Source organism: Pimephales promelas, chromosome 24 (genome assembly GCF_988280905.1).
Source record: "Pimephales promelas chromosome 24, fPimPro1.hap1.1, whole genome shotgun sequence".
Classification (NCBI taxonomy): domain Eukaryota; kingdom Metazoa; phylum Chordata; class Actinopteri; order Cypriniformes; family Leuciscidae; genus Pimephales; species Pimephales promelas.
In genome coordinates, this window is record NC_142792.1 from 900,080 (window position 1) to 915,075 (window position 14,996).

General features: G+C 37.7%; 1 protein-coding gene across 2 annotated transcripts; it reads left to right on the plus strand.

Annotated features, from left to right (window-relative positions):
• The first annotated feature begins 759 nt into the window (after positions 1-759).
• Positions 760-13,802, plus strand: sim1b (SIM bHLH transcription factor 1b). Of its 2 annotated transcripts, none has more exons than XM_039660778.2 (12): positions 760-899; positions 1,238-1,570; positions 4,927-5,024; positions 5,431-5,520; positions 6,057-6,165; positions 7,675-7,760; positions 7,837-8,036; positions 8,564-8,670; positions 9,887-10,034; positions 11,355-11,502; positions 11,826-12,066; positions 12,731-13,802. In XM_039660778.2, the coding sequence occupies exons 2-12, from the start codon at positions 1,396-1,398 to the stop codon at positions 13,072-13,074; spliced, it is 1,746 nt and encodes a 581-aa protein (XP_039516712.1). In that variant the 5' UTR covers positions 760-899; positions 1,238-1,395; the 3' UTR covers positions 13,075-13,802. The 2 variants fall into 2 exon arrangements, with proteins under 2 accessions (XP_039516712.1, XP_039516713.1); XM_039660779.2 differs by having other exon boundaries at positions 4,927-5,000.
• The last annotated feature ends 1,194 nt before the right edge of the window (positions 13,803-14,996 follow it).

Sequence of the window (14,996 nt, forward strand, 5' to 3'; positions counted from 1 at the left end):
GTCCACAATATAATCCTAATTTTAAGAAAGCCTGTCTTCTTCTCCTTCGTTTTCTCCATTTCCCCCATTTATTTTCAGTTCTGACCTTTGTTCTCATTTCAGTGTGTGTTCCGCATTCGGTCTGAAAATGCATATAGAGTTGAAATATTCAAATGCTCTGCGAATATATTTCCAGACGACACTGGGATAAAAGGAAAACGTCTATCCTTATTTTTTTTTTATTAATTGCTTTGCAGAGACAAAATTTCGTTAATCCTTTATTTCACAGCGTCATTGTTACAAATGGTACATGTGGTTTTGTGGCTATAAATTATGCACAATTACATGCAATTAACCCTAAACCAAACACCTACATGTTAATTAGAACTTAATTAGAATTACACTGTGACACCTTAAACACGGTGTAACCACATTTTGCACGTGCATAATCGAGATCTTATTCTAATCTAGATTAATTACAAATATAAACTGACCATTTCATTTAAACATAAACATTAATTATAAAATACCTAAAGGTCTATTATAAAAATCAACTCTTCATGATCATATGTACGCTATCTTTTTTTTTTTTTTTTTGCATTTTATACTTGGTTTATATTAAAGGCTTTAATTTGTTAGTCGCAAATGACGTTAATTTGTCATTGTACAGTTCGTAAGTTTGTCTTCTCTCGCGCGCGCCTTCAGAAACTCAGACCAATGAGCGCGTGAGTGACGGTAAGACTGGACAGCTCGAGCTCGTTTCAGACACACACACACACACACACACACACACACACACACGGTAGGCTAACTACCTGAGGATGAGCTTATGTAGTGAAGATTCCAAGCCGAATAGAATAGAATAGAATAGATGAACGGTCTGCGAATGTTGTGGAAATATTGATCTCAAACAAAAGGGGGTGAGTATACGTTATGTTAACATGTTTTTGTGAGTTTTACTGTGATAATAAAATTAAATGATAATAAATAATGATAATAAAATTAAATAGGCCTACTATAGCATTTTAAATTATCATAATTATAAGACATAAATGCTAGTTTTGATAGACGTTTAACTGCACTGCGTGTCTGCAATCAGGCTCGTGAATTACGCGGAATATTATTCAATTCAGTTCACATGTATTTGCTCAACATGCCGTTTCAATGCAGCTTTACAGAAATGCATGCTTCCATAATTTAGAGTTATGTATTTCAGAAATGATGCACGTGATTAATCTGCATTTGCTTTTGTTTATAGCTGGGAAACGGCGGATTGATAAAGTTTTTGTGTGTCTGAGGCCTGCGCGGGTCAGATGCGCGTCCACGCGTCGGTGTCACACACCTGTCCGATGAGCTCTGCGCGTGTCGCTGGATGGACTGACACTTTAACGGGATTTGAACTCTATTCGCGCTGAGATGAAGGAGAAGTCCAAGACCGCGGCGAGAACGCGCCGGGAGAAAGAGAACAGCGAGTTTTACGAGCTCGCCAAGATGTTGCCGTTACCGTCCGCGATCACATCTCAGCTGGACAAAGCGTCCATCATCAGACTGACCAGCAGCTACCTGAAGATGCGCCTGGTGTTCCCGCAAGGTCAGAGCTCTTCAACACACACACACACACGCAATGAGCAAATACAGTCCTCTTTCAGTCAGCGCGCCAAACATTACGCGTTATACTTCCAGTCCGTTCCGCGAAACATTTACAGCGCTGCGAAATTATTATTATTCACACACACACACACTCACTAAAAAATCCTCTTTGTTGAGCCAAAAACTGTTCTTTCACTGGGAAACACCCGTTTGGAAACTTTATTTTTTAATAATAATAATAATAATAATAATAATAGCTCGAGCTATATTTCAAAATGTTCAGCATCTCAGAGTCAGAGGGAAATGCCTCATAAATTCTTCCGTTTTCCATCATATTTTTCACTAGGCCGAAGTCTATTTGTGGGTTTTGAAGAGTCCTGTCACATCTTCAACACGCTCTAAAAATATAGACTAGCACGACATTATAAATATTCTGTCATATAGTAACAGTAAAGCTGCAATCAAACGGTCTGTAGCCTATATTTTTAAAAGCGTTATGCAAATAAAGCGCGTGCTTCATTACAGCTTGATTAGGTTACACTGTCTTGTTTTCCAGTGCAAATATATAAACATACATCAAGATACATTTGCAGTGTCATTACACATGTCACAGTTACTATAACTGTAAATTATGCATAATTACACGCAACTATAACCCAAACCAAACCGACAATAACTATACGGCAATATATTCAATAATATGGTAAGAGTTGCAATATCATGCAGCATAACGGGCTGTTTTTTTATTTTATTTTTTTACAGCTAATAATAACTGGAAAATTTAATATAGCTTAAAATGCGCTTTACAGCCGAGCTTCCTTCGCTTTTCAAATCGATTTTACTTTACAGGAAATACATCAAATAATTGTTCAGATTCATAGGCTATAGTGTGTTTAAAATGCTGCATTGGAAATAAACATTTTGAAAAAAAATTTATTGATTGGTAGATGGATAGAGAGAGAGAGAGAGAGAGAGAGAGTGGTGTTTGTGAGAGGATGAGTCGCCCTGATCTCTCGCGGTCACGAGCGTGCCTGCGCACCCTGCGCGCTCATTACACCGGGCGCGCGTGAGGCTGTCTGGACCCCGCGAGCACGAGTCACTTAAGAAACAGATGAAATTATAATTGATGCTCGAGCGGATGATTTTCTTCTTTCTTTGAAGCCACATCTGCGAGAAACATCGTTTTCATGAATTAAGCAGCTTTAACTTTGCCACGATAATTATCAATGTGAAATAATTAGAGCGGTTTTGGGGTGTAGGGCCTAAATGTTCGAAGTGTTCATCACACCGTAATGGTGTTTACATTTACCCAAATCTAAATGTTTGATCAGAGACCTAAGAATATTAAAATTTAATGAGAACAAATGTTAAAAACTCGTGTTAGAAATACGTAGTCGAAAAAGACACTTAATTTTGTATCGTGCGTTAATTTAGTTATTGTGCCTGAAATCTAATAAATACGATATCCTTACGCGGCCTTTTCCTCCATATTTATCAGCACTGGACACACACACACACCCACACACACACACACACACACACACACATGAAGGAAACGCAAACTGAGTAAAAGGCCAACATATAGGGCAATAATAATAATTATAGCCTAATAATAGTTATCGTTAATAGTAGTAAAATAATAAACAGTATTATCATTACAATAGACAATATATATATATATATATATATATATATATATATATATATATATATATATATATATATATATATATATATATATATATATATATAGGCTATATAGGCCTATATTTACGTTTCGTCGCTATAGTCCCCGTATATAACTCACCGCAATGTGCGAATCATTACACTAATGGATCAATTCAGAAAATAGGCAAGTCCAGCAGTGTGTGCGTGTGTGTGTGTGTGTGTATGTGTGTAGGCCTACGTGTGGCATTTACAGGCTTGTGAGCGAGTGTGTATTAATATGTCGGTCACGTGATTTGCGGCTGATGTCCGTGATTTGCTTTCCCGACGGCAGTGTTTGTTCACGAGCTTACATTCACTCACACTATCGATAGTCTCTCTCTCTCTCTCTCTCTCTCTCTCTCTCTCTCTCTCTCTCTCTCTCTCTCTCTCTCTCTCTCTCTCTCTCTCTCTCACACACACACACACACACACAGCTTATGGCTAAGTGAATGTTATAACAAGGATTATGAGTATTACAATAAAATTATAATTCTGATTTTATAAAATATTATAAAATGTTTGAATTAAAAACAGATTAAATTATAGCTGAATGTAAACATGTAAGTTGTATATGATATTTACCCAAGTGCACAAAACCTGCAGAATCCTTCTGTGGTGTGAATATGAGTTATTGATAAAGATGTGATTATGGGTTATTGATTGAGACGTGTGATTATGGGTTATTGATTGAGACGTGTGATTATGGGTTATTGATTGAGACGTGTGATTATGGGTTATTGATTGAGACGTGTGATTATGGGTTATTAATAAAGACTTGTGATTATGGGTTATTGATAAAGACTTGTGATTATGGGTTATTGATTGAGACGTGTGATTATGGGTTATTGATTGAGACGTGTGATTATGAGTTATTGATTGAGACGTGTGATTATGGGTTATTGATAAAGACTTGTGATTATGGGTTATTGATTGAGACGTGTGATTATGGGTTATTGATTGAGACGTGTGATTATGGGTTATTGATTGAGACGTGTGATTATGGGTTATTGATTGAGACGTGTGATTATGGGTTATTGATAAAGACTTGTGATTATGGGTTATTGATAAAGACTTGTGATTATGGGTTATTGATTGAGACGTGTGATTATGGGTTATTGATTGAGACGTGTGATTATGGGTTATTGATTGAGACGTGTGATTATGAGTTATTGATTGAGACGTGTGATTATGGGTTATTGATAAAGACTTGTGATTATGGGTTATTGATTGAGACGTGTGATTATGGGTTATTGATTGAGACGTGTGATTATGAGTTATTGATTGAGACGTGTGATTATGGGTTATTGATTGAGACGTGTGATTATGGGTTATTGATTGAGACGTGTGATTATGGGTTATTGATTGAGACGTGTGATTATGGGTTATTGATTGAGACGTGTGATTATGAGTTATTGATTGAGACGTGTGATTATGGGTTATTGATTGAGACGTGTGATTATGGGTTATTGATTGAGACGTGTGATTATGGGTTATTGATAAAGACTTGTGATTATGGGTTATTGATTGAGACGTGTGATTATGGGTTATTGATTGAGACGTGTGATTATGGGTTATTGATTGAGACGTGTGATTATGGGTTATTGATTGAGACGTGTGATTATTGAGATGTGTGTGTGTGTGTGTGTGCAGGTTTGGGGGAGGTGTGGGGTCGAGCCCGATCTAGAGATCACACAGCACAAGAGCTCGGATCACATTTACTCCAGGTAATAATCAGCAAGATGCTCCAGGTAATATGAAGACTTTTTTATTATTATCATTGGCTTTAATAATTTAGAAATACTTCAGGAAATGTTTTACATGTAAATAGCAACAACGGTTACACTTTATTTTATGGTGTCATTGTGTAAATATATATTCAAGTACTGAGTCATATTAAGCAACTACAGTACATGTGCTTACTCTAGGGTTAGGATTAGGTTAAGGGTTATTTGCATGTAATTACGCATAATTTACTGTTATTACTACGGTAAGTACATGTAACATATGTAACAAGGACATTGTAATATAAAGTGTAACCTGAGGAGCCCTGAAACACGCATGCCTGGTTGTCAGTGTCTAACGAAGCTTGTTTGCAGATCGTTGTGTGTGTGTGTGTGTTCCGGTCATGACCCGTCTGATATTCTTGATCTGCAGACGTTAGACGGGTTTATATTTGTAGTTGCTGCAGATGGAAAGATCATGTATATTTCTGAGACGGCGTCGGTTCATCTGGGACTCTCACAGGTGAAGAACACACTAACATCTGACGGATGCCACGTTCATGTGTGTATGTGTGTGTGTGAGACGCTGGACCAAAAAACCAGTCACATGACGCACGGGTGTATCAGAGGCAATAGCAAACAATACAGTGTATGGGTCAGAATTATCAATTTTTCTTTAATGATAAAAATCATTAAGATATCAAGTCAAGATCATATTCTATGAAGATATTATGTAAATGTATAAAAATGTATTTCTTTTTTGGACAAGCAATATCGTGAACATAAATGCACAACTTTAGGAGATTTTCTCAATGTTTTGACTTTTTTGCACCCTCAGATTCCAGATGTTCAATAAAAACACACACCATACATCAATGGAAAGCTCATTTATTGAGCTTGATGTGTAGATCTCAACCCTAGTGACTGGCTTTGTGGTTTTGTGATTATGTTTGTTCGGCTCTATGGAAGCTTGTTTCCGCCATAATCAAATATTTGAAAATATTGTGAATTTTGATCTCACGATTGCTCCAGTAGAATGACAGAAGTCCTTCCACACAGGTAGAGCTGACGGGAAACAGCATTTATGAATATGTTCATCCGGCCGATCATGACGAGATGGCGGCGGTTCTGACGCCACAAGCGGCGTATCACACACACTTCGTCCAAGGTAAGACATCACACACGCTTTGCAAACTCACTTTATCTAGAACAACATATTGGTCGATGTCTTGTTATGGAGGCGGGCATATGCAAATTAATTAGCCCACGTGACATCACAGATCCCACCATGTTTTTGAGGTTTTTGAGTTCGATTAAATCTGCTTTGTTTATAACGAAGAGGATGTTTTAAGCTCTGAAACTTGCATGTTTTAATGTTATTAAATGTCAAAATGTTATTATTTCATGACTCCTTTGACCCTCTGGGGTTGTTCGGCCCAAATGGACCCGAAGAATTTAAATAAATGTTTTTTTAAAATCACAGCTTCCTCGGAGTGGTCTGAAATTTGGTGACTTTGTTGTTATTTGGTATTTGAACACCCAAAAAAATTGGGGACAGGATGTGAGTAGTCTAAGTGGTTGTAAAAAAAATTGTCACACTTGGGGTGTTCGGGTCCAAATGGACCCGCATGGAAAATGAATGGGAAATTGGCAAAAATGTGAAAATACTGAGTTTTTTTGTGCGTACAATCTACAAATCAGCCACGATCTTGAAAAAAAGCACACAACAGTGAAGGGGTGAATCTATAAAACATCAAGAGTGCAAAACAGACATATCCAGACACACACACACACACACACACTTTTATACACAAACACACCAACAAATTCAGATTATACATGTGTTTTGCATTTTTAAAATGCTCAGTTTGTCCACCAGATGGCATCCATCTCATTTTAAAAATTGCTTTTATGAGGCCTAGGCTTGACTCTAAAATGAAATACAGCTTTAAAAAAAAAAAAAAAAAAAAATTAAAAAAAAAAAATTTCTATTATGTTCAATGGGGGGAAATTTTGTCATAAATATTGCATCAATACTAATTATATATTTATTTTTTGAAATTTTCTTTTGAAGAAAAAATATTATAAAAAAAATATAATAATAAAAAAATATATATTTTTTTAAAATATGAATCCCGCAATTTGGGTCCATTTGGACCCGAACACCCCGAGTGTGACTCTGAAATGAACAACCCCAGAGGGTTAATAATGTTGTAAGACCGTTCAATAATAATCTTAAAATCCCCCCGTAGTCAATCATTTTATCTCTTAAAACTTCACAAAATTACATATTTAAGCATCATTAATTCTTCATGCCTTAAAATTTCTTGAATGTAACTCGACACCATTGCCTCATTTAGTATGCGCGGATCTATGAATATGCACATGAGCCCCGCCTCCACTCACTCACTCCCTCACTCAGAGATCCACTGGTTGACGATCACATGTTGAACTGATTGGTTACGAGCTCGTTTGTGACGTCAGAAACACCAGCGATTTCAAAGCGTGTTTTTGAGACTGTCTTACAATACTCAGCAATGCTGTCGACACATGATTTGTCTTAAAAACACCACATAATGAACAATAAACAACATTAAACGCTGGATTTACACCACAGGGGGACTTTTTAGTAAAAACCAGAACTCAAGTTGATGAATGTGAATTATTCTCCTTTTAGAGTACGAAGTTGAGCGATCGTTCTTCTTGAGGATGAAATGTGTTTTGGCCAAACGTAACGCTGGGCTCACGAGTGGAGGATATAAGGTAACACTTGACTAATATTTCGAGTTAGGCTTTAGTGATGTGCCGAAGAGCGTAAGAGTTGACCTTTGACCCTCAGGTGATCCACTGCAGTGGGTATCTGAAGATCCGGCCGTTCGGGCTGGACTCGGCTCTGTTCGACGGCTGCTATCAGAACGTGGGTCTGGTGGCGGTCGGACACACTCTACCGCCCAGCGCCGTCACCGAGATCAAACTTCACAGCAACATGTTCATGTTTCGGGCCAGTCTGGACATGAAGCTCATATTCCTGGACTCAAGGTGGAGCGTGCGCTGTAATACACACGTCACACCGCACACACATCAGAGTTTCAGTCTCGTTGCAGTGCATATATCGAAACATTCTTAAATCAAAATAATTGTACTTTTTCAGTTGGTGTTTGTTTTTAAATGTAACGGTTTTTAAATGTTTCAGATTCAAAAGTAACATTCCATAATGTGTGAAGAATGATACAGTGTCTCTGTCCCCGTAACGTTCAAGAAAACACATTCATGGGATATATTTATGTTAGCTTGTAAAGTTTTGTTTTCTGAAAAATGCATCAAAATGAAGTGAGTTTAACAAAATATCTGCCAATAGAGTCAGGAAATTAATCCTGTTTGTTGTTCTTGTTTTAAACACAAACTGATGCATGTTTCACATCTTGATTTCTCCGGTCGTCGTTCTCCTCCAGTAATGTATCTTGATTGGAGAATGTTGAGATATTAGCGCTGTAAAACGAGACTGAGAGGAAGAGCTTGATGTGTTTCGGGGTCAGTGCTGACTCTAGTGTGTTCTGATCTATAAGGGTTTCAGAGCTGACAGGATATGAGCCACAGGACCTGATTGAGAAGACCCTGTATCATCACGTGCACAGCTGTGACAGTTTTCACCTGCGCTGCGCTCATCATCTGTGTGAGTCTGCATCATACAGTAACACACTGTTATTCACTTCTAATGAGCTACTGTTATACATATATATATATATCGCGTCAGAGAGGATAATATGTTTGTTCAGTGCGCTTGACTATGGCACTATAGAAGCTTGTTTCCGCCAAAGAATAAAACATTTTAAAATATAATTGCATCATTTTATCTCACAATTGTAAGTTTACATCTTGCAATTCTGACTTTATTTCTCACAATTGCGAGATATGAATTCAGAATTGCAAGATATGAATTCAGAATTATGAGATATGAATTCAGAATTGCGAGATATAAATCCAGAATTGCGAGATATGAATTCAGAATTGCGAGATATTAATTCAGAATTATGAGATATGAATTCAGAATTGCGAGATATAAATCCATAATTGCAAGATATGAATTCAGAATTGCAAGATATGAATTTAGAATTGCGAGATATTAATTCAGAATTATGAGATATGAATTCAGAATTGCGAGATATAAATCCATAATTGCAAGATATGAATTCAGAATTGCAAGATATGAATTTAGAATTGCGAGATATTAATTCAGAATTATGAGATATGAATTCAGAATTGCGAGATATAAATCCAGAATTGCGAGATATGAATTCAGAATTGCGAGATATAAATCCAGAATTGCGAGATATGAATTCAGAATTGCAAGATATGAATTCAGAATTATGAGATATAAATCCAGAATTGCGAGATATGAATTCAGAATTGCGAGATATAAATCCAGAATTGCGCGATATGAATTCAGAATTGCGAGATATAAATCCAGAATTGCGCGATATGAATTCAGAATTGCGAGATATAAATCCAGAATTGCGAGATATAGTCAGAATTGCGAGATATGAATTCAGAATTGCGAGATAAAAAGTTTTTTATGTTTTATTCTGTGCTTGAAAGCTTTCAAAGGTGCACAGTGTGATGGAAAGTTTCTATATTTATATATATAGATATTATATATATTATATATATGGAACCTTAAAGGGTTCCATCAGATGATATATGTATATATATTATATATATATACATATATCATCTGATAATATATATATACATATATCATCTGATGGAACCCTTTAAGGTTCCATATAGAACCTTCTCTTCTATCAGTGTAACATTATCTAATGTAAAGAGAAACATGAGCCATATGTTTAATGTGATCTCTGTGTGTGTGTGTGTGTGTGTGTGTGTAGTGCTTGTGAAAGGACAGGTCACCACGAAGTATTACCGCTTCTTGTCGAAGCATGGCGGATGGGTTTGGGTTCAAAGTTACGCCACAATCGTCCACAACAGTCGTTCGTCTCGACCGCACTGCATCGTCAGCGTCAATTACGTCCTCACGTGAGTCCCACACACACACACACACACCTGTGACCAGGGGACAAGCGACAGTATTTCAATCGTTACTCACCCTCGTGTCTTTCATTGTAGAGATGTGTTTAACTTTATGATGTATAAACACGTTTTCACACGCCAAATTTGAATATGCAAATGAGATTTAAGAGCTGCAGATTTTTAGTTAACGTAAAAGAGCTTAAGTTTTGTAGTGTTATGATGAACTCTTATTTAAAGTGCGGGGTCAAACTGAGGTCATCTGAAACTCACAGTACAATATCAATATCACAGATGATGAAACCGGCTTCTCATTATGCAAACGATGATAAGAGCCGAATAATGTTTACTGTCTGTCCCAGTGTGGGGTCAAAGGTCACCAACACAAAACCACAGGTGTGAAATCAATGAGAGACGTTTCACAAGTGCTCAGGACTCATGTTCAGGGGTCGCAGTCAGTGACATCATCACAATAAAACGCTTCCTTCATTAATGAGTAACTGCACAGGAACTAACGAGTAACGCAGTTAACACTCGAGTGACTGCTAATCACTAACAACAAACTCTCATTAACGCATCAGTAATAGCGCTCAGGTTCACTCTTAGCTCATCAATAACTACTTTTTTTTTCCATAGAGAACTACGATATACAGGTTCATAAATAATATGAATAATAATAATTAGGGCTGTCAAACGATTAATCATGATTAATCACATCCAAAATAAAAGTTTTTGTTTACATAATATATATATGTGGGTGCACTGTGTATAATTATTTTCTATATATAAATACACACACATGCTGGTATTAAATATTTAAAAAAAATATTGTGTGTGTATTTATATATACAAAATAATTATACACAGTGCACCCACATATATAGTATGTAAACAAAAACTTTTATTTTGGATGTGATTAATCGTGATTAATAGTTTGACAGCCCTAATAATAATATATTATATAAGGTAACTCATTAGTAATGACTCAAGGTTTACTACAGTTTTCTAAAGGAACTATTCATTCATTATCTAGGGGTGCAGATCATGGGAACACACATCAGTCATGGCTGAAGTCGCCGAATCCATCAGAAGAAATTACTATTCAAAATCTAATAAAATAACAATAACTTCAGTCGATATTAGGGAGTTATAATGTTGTTGACTTTAGATACTGATCTACATAATTAGTATTAATATAGGATATAGTAACACTTGATTTATAAGTGCTAAATAAGTGCGTTACTCATTCGTTCCTGTGTAGTTATTCATTAAGACGGAACAGTGTTATAAAGTGTTAAAACATGAGGGTGTGTGTGTGTGTGTGTTTAGGGACACTGAATATAAAGGCCTGCTGCTGTCTCTGGACCAGTTGAATCCCAGTAAACCAGCGTTCCCGTACACAAACCATCACGAGCGCGAGGACAAACCTCCAGTGCCCAACGCCAGGAGCAAGATCTCTCTCTCTCCTTACTCACAGGTCTCACACACACACCTTCAACATTTCTCACACTATCACAGTTTATTAACTTTTAATTTTTGGTCCGAAATTTCTATATGTCACTGGTAGTCGTTGTATGAAGAATATTTGTGTGTAATATGTCCCAGTTTACTTTATTTAGCTCTCCTCACTAAATTATCTATAGTGTCCTGATCACACTTACTGAAAAAATATGAAAAATTTTCAAATTTTTACAATTTTTATAATTTTAGAGGTTTTTTTTTTTTTTTTACAATTGTATTATGTAAACACAAACTTCTGTCTGAATAATTTGTGATATTTTCATTCGGTTCTGTGTCCAGCCGTTCTCGGGCTTCCCGCCGGATCGCTCGGACTCGGATCACGACAGCCAATGGGACGGCAGCCCTCAGCCTGACTCCGCCTCCCCGCGGCCGGACCCGTCAGAAGCGGCGGGAGTGTGTTACGGCCTCGCTCAGGCTGACGTGATGCACATGCACACCGCGCACACACACACACCGCTGGGCGTGAGAGAGGGATGGTGGGACGCCGCGCGAGACGGACGAGCGTTTCATCAAACTCACGGTCAGTGATTGGACGAACAAGTCACATGACCCCGCAGAAATCACACACACTTTAAAAAAAACGAAGATTTGTGGAAACATGATCGTTTTTAGGATTCCTTAATATTGAGGAAGTTTATTTAATGCTGGGAATCATAATCTCTCATCAAAACCACTTTTACATGACGTCATCTTGGCCACGTGTTAAGTATTGTAAATTGGCACACTGGTGTTTATTGTTCCCGATAAAGTCATTGATATTCATGTTTATATTTAAATTAGTGCTGAGCGACAATTAATCACATCCAAAATAAAAGTTCATTTACGTAATATACTTGTGTGTGTGCGCTGGGTATAATTATTTTGTATATAGTAACACACACACACACACGCATGTATTTATTTAAAAAATATTTTCATGTATATACTGTATTTATAAGTAATTTAAATTATATATTAATATAAATATTTTATGTGTAAAAAACAATTTTTATATTTTTTATATAAATATATACATGCACGTGTGTATTTATATATATATATACAGTATATATATAATTCTTCCCATAATTCTCATTACTTTGATGTGAAATCACTCAGATCGTCTTCGTATATTTGCAGATCAGTGCACTGGCAGTTCAGTAAACGACAATCTGAATGTGTGTGTGTGTGTGTTTCGCCGACAGCTCACTGGGACGAGGAGCGTGCGGTCAGCTCACCGGGAGCGTCGTCGGGTGATTCCGGAGACAGTTGCCATGACAACGGACCGTTTCGCTCGACCCCTCGGGATCCGGAGAGGATGGAGACCCGGATCAGAGCCAAACAGGAGATGATTAAAGTGGAGGACGTTCAGATGAGAGATTACCCCTCCCCGGTGCTGTTCTCCTCCATGGGGTGCAGAGGGGCCCCGGGGCCCCGGATCGGCCAGGACGGGACCAGTCCTTACCATGTGAACTCACACGTGCACTTTCAGACGAGCACTACACACACACACAACGGCACATCCGTCATCATCAGCAACGGCAGCTGACGGGAAACACTCACTGATCAGCCGAGGAGGAGGAAGAATCCGGAGTCACTCTCAGCCGAGGAAGAGGAAGAATCCGGAGTCACTCTCAGCCGAGGAAGAGGAAGAATCCGGAGTCACTCTCAGCCGAGGAAGAGGAAGAATCCGGAGTCACTCTCAGTCGAGGGGATTATATTCTGCATGAAGAAAATCAAGTGTGTTTAAAAAATGTCAATTAAGGACATTTTCACATTAATTCTCATTATTGTGATGCAATTGTGCAGTGTTTACAGATCATTGGTTGCACTGCCTTTCACAAATTTATATTATTTGTTTACAGTATTTAGAATCGAAAGAGATAATCATTTAAATTATGAGAATCAAATTCAAAACTATGAGCATAAATTGAAATTTTGATAGTCGTAATTTTGATTTATGTCAGTTATGAGATTAAACGGCAAAATTATGAGATCGAGAAAGTCAACAGATCATTGGTTGCAAATTTAAAAAAAAAAATTTAATAGACAATAAAACATGCAAAATAGAAAAAACACTATTAAAGTGATCAGTACAGTAATGAGAATATGATTATTATAATAAAAAATTACCAGCTTCATTTTGTTTGTGCAGAATATAATTTGAGAATTTGAGGTGTAATATTTTTCCTGTAGTTTTCCCTCCCGAAATGATCAACTCTGTCAAGTGAAATTAAATTTTATATACAATCAACTCAATAAATCCAGAAGTGTGTGTTTCCTGATGTTAGAAGTGTGTTTTCATGCATTGATATTCACGAGAGCTGGATTTGCACTTGATCAGTGGTTTTTACTCTCATGAAACGGTTCACATCACACTCCCTTGATTCCTGCACGTGTGTGAATGTGACCGGTACGTTTGGACATGCATAAAACATGTGTGTGTGTGTGCGACTGCAGTGTGTAGTTCTGCGGGAGAATAATGTGATGCTGCAGTTTCTGTGACGCGAGAATCAGAACGCCAGAGAAATCACGGTCTGATGTCACGTCCAGATGTTAAACACGTGTGTGTGCGTGTGTTTCGGGCCTCTCACCCACAAATGCCTCTAAGGCATTCACATGATGCATTACAGCTCCAAACCTGTGTGCACACACACACACACACACACACACACACACACACACACACACACACACACACACACACACACACACACGTGTACACACACACACACACACACACACACACACACTCTTTCTCATACTCACACTCAGATTTAAACACACACTCAGACTCACACACATACACACACACCTCTTACACACACGCAATCTCACAAGGATAGTACACAAATCCTAGTAATGTGATCAAACCAATAAGCACTAAGTATTAAACTCAATACAACAACAAATTCAGCAACAAACCACAAGACCCTAGCAACCACATAGCAACGCAGTGAAACCAACAACAGTGCATAAGAACCGTACCCAGAGCGTCATAGCAACCGCACAGCATAGCCTCGGTAACCAAGCAACGCGTAACCGCCTGTGGTCGCCACAACACACTAACACACACTAGCGACCACATGCCAGTATGATAATAAACCCTCCCACCTGTTAAAACACACAAAAAACTTGAATAAATGCATAGCAACACCCTAGCAACCACTTAACAAATCCTGAGCAGTAACCTAGAATGATTTAGTAAATCTATAATTGTAAATAGACAAGCTCCATAAACTAGTAATGAATTGTTGAAACATTCTTCATTACATCACACTAGGGCTGCGTTCCACACGCACTTGCAAACCTCCCTACGCACTTACCCTCGGGGGAATCCGCCATTTTGAAGTGCCTTACACTTTGTGAAGCGAACGAGGGAAGCTTAAATGGACAGACACTCGTTCTCTCGATTTGGACCGAGGGTCCCTGTACACTTCAGGGATCTATATGTCCCACAATGCAGTACGA

What these genes read in the sequence shown, in the direction of transcription:
- sim1b (XM_039660778.2), top strand. Translation starts at nt 1,396, where the DNA reads ATGAAGGAGAAGTCCAAGACCGCGGCGAGAACGCGCCGGGAGAAAGAG. An exon ending in TAATCAGCAAGATGCTCCAG is followed by an intron (nt 5,025 to 5,430) that starts GTAATATGAAGA and finishes CTTGATCTGCAG; the next exon opens with ACGTTAGACGGGTTTATATT. An exon ending in AGCGTCAATTACGTCCTCAC is followed by an intron (nt 10,035 to 11,354) that starts GTGAGTCCCACA and finishes GTGTGTGTTTAG; the next exon opens with GGACACTGAATATAAAGGCC.